We start from the raw sequence: 6,152 nt of genomic DNA on the forward strand, positions 1-6,152 counted from the left end.
GCTGCAGGGCCGGGCTAGGGGAGTGGAAAAGAGCTATGGGAGGCTTGTCTGGGGGATGCCAGGGGGGCTCACTCCCTACCTAGCAGCTCCCCCAGACTCGTGCGTGCAGCTCCCTGCCCTGCAACCCTCCTACTGGGCACTTTCATAGACCAGGTGGGACCCAGCATTGAAGGGCAGAGTGCAGTGGCTCAGTGCCATGGCCCCCATGATCCCCACACTAGCTGCACCACCACGGCGAAGTGTCCCTTGGCCACCTGGCAGTAGCAGGGGCAATGGTGGCATGGAGTTGTGACCCCTGAGGCTGCTGGATGGGCAGGGGGCACCTTGCCATGGTGGCAGGGCTGGTGCAGGGGTCCCAGCAGCAGTAGCAGTGGCACCAAGCCTCCCTGCCCCACTCCACTCTCCCATGCTGGGTCCTGCTCGCTGGGCCACAGAAGCCCCTGGAGCCAGATAGCAGGGCAGGGAGCCCTAGGCCCTCAGCAGGCAGCCCACATCCACCCCTGCCCACTACGGGCTCTGCTCAGCTCTGCTCTGGCTGTGCCACCTTGGGGGAAGGCTCTACACTCCACTCTGGCTGCAGCTGTTGGGCCATGCAGCCCTGGCAGCTGGGGTCCCACCCCAGCAGGGCATGGGGGGGGGGACCTGGGGGCTGTGGGTCAGGGGTGAGGTACGCCAGCAGGGCTGGGGAATTGGGGGGATGCGGGTTGGGAGTGAGGGGCAATGGCAGGGCACCAACAAATATATTAAGGCTGCTTAGCACCACAAAGCAGCTGTGGGGCAGCAGCAGCTGGACCCACATCCTGGTGAACAAAGGGGGTAGGTGGAGCTCTGATTTTCTACAATTAAAAAAACCCCACAAAATCAAACAGCAATATATATAGGTATTTAGAATTTAATATAAGGATTGAGACAGTGGTAAGCTTCCAAATTTCTTTAAAATTGTAAATCTATCAATAAAACATTGTGTTCAACTGATACCTATAAATACAGTGGTGTTTCATTTTAATTGCAGGAAAGACATGGATTTTGGTTTTAATCAGAGAATCTGGGATTTTTAAACACAGAAAACCAGGATCTCTGATGGCACCCATTCTCCATTGCTTGGCTATGAGCTGATGAAATGTAAGCAAAGTGAATGAGTGGAAACCTCACTACTCATTCTGAAGCAGCAATAAATTAAAGTTTAGGAAGTTAAATAAGTTTATATAACAATAGTTCAGCCAATTTCCTTAAGGGAAAGGTCTACAGAATAACTTTTTGAAGCCTCTGAGAGGCCTAGGACTCAGAATTTGGAAGTTGTACAGAAGCCTTAAATCCACCTTTGTTCCCATGTATTTAAGATCCTGTCCTGTTTGAGTGTGGCCAATAGGTACTTTGACATGAATTGGAATGAGATCGGAGGCAGGTCTCTATTGAGGAAGAGAAAAACGCTGCATTTGCACCACCTAAGGATTATGTTTCTATTTAATGCAATCATATAAGACATACAGAATCTTCTTTAATGTCTACAGAAATCTACTGGTTTCATCTTTATTAAGAACTTTAAGACTTTTCCATGAGGGTTTTAGCAGGCCAGGATGTCAAATCAATGTAAAGCCACTTTCCATGAATATGACCTCTTTTCTTATTATTGCTGTAGTAGCACTGCCAAGAAGATGTGAACCAACTGGCATAAGATCTGCAGTGACTGCATTTACTGAATATATGAGAAATTCAGCAGCCTGCAAATGGATTCAGATATCCCAGAAAGTTTTCCTGAGTGAGATGCATGTGGCATTATTATTAATTAGTATTGTTTAAGTGCTGGATGCGATGTAGGCTAGGTCTGTTTCTTGGAGGATGTGGGCCACTGTAATCCATCTTTCTAAAGACAGATGATGTCTGTGAGGAGCCCTGGGTGGGAAGAGACCTTTTCAGACCTGTGAACAGTTGCCAATACAGGGGAGCAGTATAAAAGCAAGAAGCTGTGTCTGCCTGGACATTGAGCAGCTGGTCATGCTTACTGTGCATAGATGACTGCAGTATTCCTGTAAAGTGGTAACCGCTATAAAAGGGACATGATGGCAAACCCACAAATGTAGAGTATGAGACAGCCAGTTGTGGTGAAGTTTGCAGACGTGAATAAGACTGCATGGCTCCCAAGTGGTGAAGGAGTGCCTGTGAGTTGGTGGGAAACAAACTGTACAGCTGCCTTCCCCATCTACATGTTTGTCCCAGGCAGTTTCCATCATTTCTGGGATTTAGCTCCCTCTGCTCTCTGAAGCAGAGGGGAACGCTAGGGCTCATGTCTGAAATTCTGGGAGCCCATCTACTCAGTCTTTACGAAGGACTTTTGTCTTACCTGGTATGAAGTTGGAATCAAAAATGCAAGCTCGACTCTCGGTGGCATTCCCAGAACACTGGTTGCCCACAGGAAATAAAATAATACACTGACGAACGCGGAACTGGACTCCAGATGAGTCACAATCAGACCACTCAGACCAGTCGGACCAGCTGTCTGCAGCAGTTAAAAAGGGAGAGAAACAGTAAATATCAGGGTTAGATCTGTGTGAAACCAGAGCAAAGAATTACTCTCTAAATCAGGACATTTTGGAGGAGGCAAGTGAACCACTTTAGTGACACTGTGCCATTTTAGTTCAGATGAAGATCTGAGCCGTATGTGGCAGATGCCACAAAAATGCATTATCTTCCTTTTGAAATTTAGAGGCTAGCAGTGTAAATGTGCAGTGGGTAGGTGTATTTGTCATGGGAATACTATTATTTTGATTTCTCTGTGTCTGAGTGTATATCCTGAGCTCAAGAGAAAGTGTGGCTACTTAACAGGAAGCTTACCACAACTCTGCAAGGCAACGACAATTTGTTAATTTGCATATGTGACTAGTAGGAGTGGAGAGCTGTAGAAATATGGGTCCTGTGGAGTATTTTTTTAAATACAAAGTAGCAGTCTCTTACAGACACCATCTTTTTATTCTGTCCTCGTTCTTCCCTCCTGAAATCATAAAGCATTTTCTTATATCTCAGATCTTATCTCCAGGTTGTTTCTCTTTATCAGGTTTGGTTCATTACCAACCTCTGTTGCTTCTTTCGCTTTGTTCCACTGCCTATATAATTTTATTGAAGGGATTTTTATTCTCACACCATGCCAGCTCTGTGTGATCTCAGAATATCGCTCTTAAATTAAGTGCAGTTATCTGATCTATATGAGATGCTGTGAATCTACTCAGCTCACATCTTTCTTACAAGACAAGTGTGAGCCCTGCCTTCACTGATTTTTTCGAGGTTTCATCTATGGTGGTAGACAGAGCTCTGTAAAACTCATTTGTTTAATTTTCTTCAGAGATACTCTTCCTGGGTTTACACCTGAATTGTGCTTTGTGCATCTGCTTTGACTTAATTGACCCCAAACTCAGATTTTGCTATTGAGTGTCAAATAGTTTTGTGTCAAAACCAAGACAACCCACAAATTTCATGTCTTGCAAAACAAAATTATAAATCAGTTCAAGTCTTCTAGAAATTGGATCCAAGTACATTTACAATAAATTCTGTTTATTGCAAAAATGAGTATTTTGCAAGTGTTGTGAAAGTTTTATTATGAGTGATTTTAGATATATATCAAATAATATATTAGAAGAATCTGAAACCAGGTAATCTCAAATAGCTTTAGTTTTTATGGTGCATACTTTGCACATCTCTAACATATGCTGCTTATATTTACCAGCTGCTGTTCCACAGTCTAGAACAAACAGATCCTCAATCCTGTAAAACCAACAAATTTCTAACAATATATATATTTTAGACTATATGTTTATAAACCTTGTAGTAGTAAAAAGGCATGCTCGGCATGGCAATATAAACATGTACTCCTGAGCCTTAAGGATTTGATTGTATTAAAGCAACTAACTTTCAGGGAGCAAAATGAGAATGGCAGTCCGAGATGCTCCACAGACCTCCAGAACCAGAACTAGATTCCTCCTTTCCACTTAGAGCATGGACTGGCAAAATATGACCTGTCCTGCCAACTGATTTTATCCAGCCTGTAGGTCAGTGGCTGCAAAGTCATAAGACCCGGCCCATAGAGAATAGGCCTCTCAAGCAGCTGTACTGTGAGAGACGGGAAGGCACGTCCCGTCTCCATCCACAGCTTACACCAGCTACCACCACACCGGTGTGCACTAGCTGTACTGTGGATGCTGTCTGTAAGTTCCCACTAGGGATCAGGATGACTGCCCGGGACTGCAGCTGATGCACCAGTGTCACTTGCAGATATGGGTGGAGGTCCTGATCCCCAGTGAGAACTTGCAGACAGCATCCACAGCTGATGCTGGCACTTGCTTGGCACTGCTTTTGGCATGCAGGCTGGGAGCTGGTGTAAGCTGCAGAGATGTGCTGTACGTGTGGGACAGTTGTGGAGCGGAGAGGAAGGGGGAGACAGAGAGAGGTGGCCTGCCCATGATGTGCAGCAGCAGCCAGTGCTTGGTGCCAGGCAAAAGCAGGATCCAGTGCTGCGTGCGCTCATTGCTGCCAAGGCCCTTCTGGCTGCAGTCACCTGGAACCTGTGCTGGGGCTCCCCTGTGGTTCCTCCCCATTGCTGCTGCCACTGCCCCACAGGCCTGGGGCATCCTTGACGTTCTGACCCAGCCCACAACAACTCCCCAAAACTCCCTACGTGGCCCATAGGCCCAAATAATTGTCAAAGCCTGACTTAGAGTCATTGTAGCCACCATAGTTTGATGCTGTGGATAGACTTATTAGTTCTGCTGAGAGCAGAATATTAACAAAGTCCCAGAAACACATGAGTGTTTCATTCTCTGATGTTTTAAGCCTTTTAAAAGGCATTCACATAGAAAATAAATGCTTTTTGTTTGGGAAAATGGTGCTGGGTTAACATTCAGGTCAAAATCATCTAAGGAACGTAAGTTATAAATGCCTGAAAATTGGCATTTCTAATGTAAATGCTGACAGACCCTTAACAATAACAGCACTACAGGAGAAAGTACTATAATACTGGAAACCGCACAATGAACATGACAGTTCTGACCTTTCAAGAAATGCCTTAAGGATCTGAGGCTGCTGTGCTAATTTTTATGTACAAATATACTCCAACCCACTTGAGGAATCACATCGTCAACTCAGTTCTCTTTCCCTTTTTTAAAAAAGCTGAAGTGGGGAGTTAAGCTCACTGTAATTTTGACAAAGTAAGTGCTATTCTATTTGGCTGTGAAATACACTGTTCTCAGAAAAGGAAATTAACTGTAATTGCAGTTTGGTATGGATAATACCATGTGTAAATTCATACACTTGGGCCTTGTGCCTTCATATGAGATGTAAGCATGTGCGATAAAATATAACAGCCCCTCAGTGAAGCAAATAATGCAATGGAACATCACACTTGCTAGCAGACATTTATTTCTCTGACGATCAGGAACAGACACTAGTGAATGTAAGCAATAAACCAGTAAGAAAGACAGACAGAAAAACAGAAAGAAAAAAACTTTTCTCAGTTGTTTATCTACCCTGACATTTATCATTTATGTTATTTCAAGGAGTGCAGTGGCAGGTTGGTTATGGCCTGTCACAGCAGCTCCAGAGGTGAGTTCAAGCCTTGGTTTCACCACTTGTGCTGGAGCCTATTTATGGCTGACCTGGTGGAAAAGGATGCCTACTCAGTCAGGGGAGTCAGCACTAGGCAGATGTGAATACTAGCTACAGCATTCCCTTTTCTTCTATTAGCTATAAAAGCTAGCACACTTCTAGCCTCAAAGACCACAACTTAACATTTTTTACTTTCTATTTCTGTTCTTTTTTTCATTTGCATTTTTATCATTTACATTTATAGTTTTCCTTGTTTTTCAAATATCTAGGTTAACTTGGTAACGCTCAAGGGGTAATCAGAATTAAAGTAAATGCCATGATCTAATAGCTCCTGTTGCTGACTGCAATAGTGTACAGGGGCTTCATTACACTAAATGTTGTACAAATACGTAAAAAAGATGCAGACTCTGTCCTCTGGTTCCTACAATCTAGGAAAGCATTTTACAAAGGATAGCATTCCTGTAATCGGACAAGGAGGCTGCAGTGCACTTTGTCCCCTTCTTGCAAAACTCCCTATGGGGTGGTCAGCAGGCAGGGAGCAGTATTCAGGAGTGGCAGAG

The 6,152-nt window shown here is 44.4% G+C and overlaps 1 protein-coding gene across 1 annotated transcript in view; it reads right to left on the reverse strand.

Annotated features, from left to right (window-relative positions):
• SEMA5A (semaphorin 5A) overlaps positions 1–6,152 on the reverse strand; it is a 429,765-nt gene that overhangs the window by 12,892 nt on the left and 410,721 nt on the right. The window contains exon 18 of the mRNA XM_019541437.1: positions 2,342–2,497. Within this exon, the coding sequence (XP_019396982.1) occupies positions 2,342–2,497 (156 nt within the window). The remainder of the gene's footprint in view (positions 1–2,341; positions 2,498–6,152) is intronic.

This window comes from Crocodylus porosus, unplaced genomic scaffold, assembly GCF_001723895.1.
Source record: "Crocodylus porosus isolate Cpor-Errol unplaced genomic scaffold, CroPor_comp1, whole genome shotgun sequence".
Taxonomy (NCBI): domain Eukaryota; kingdom Metazoa; phylum Chordata; order Crocodylia; family Crocodylidae; genus Crocodylus; species Crocodylus porosus.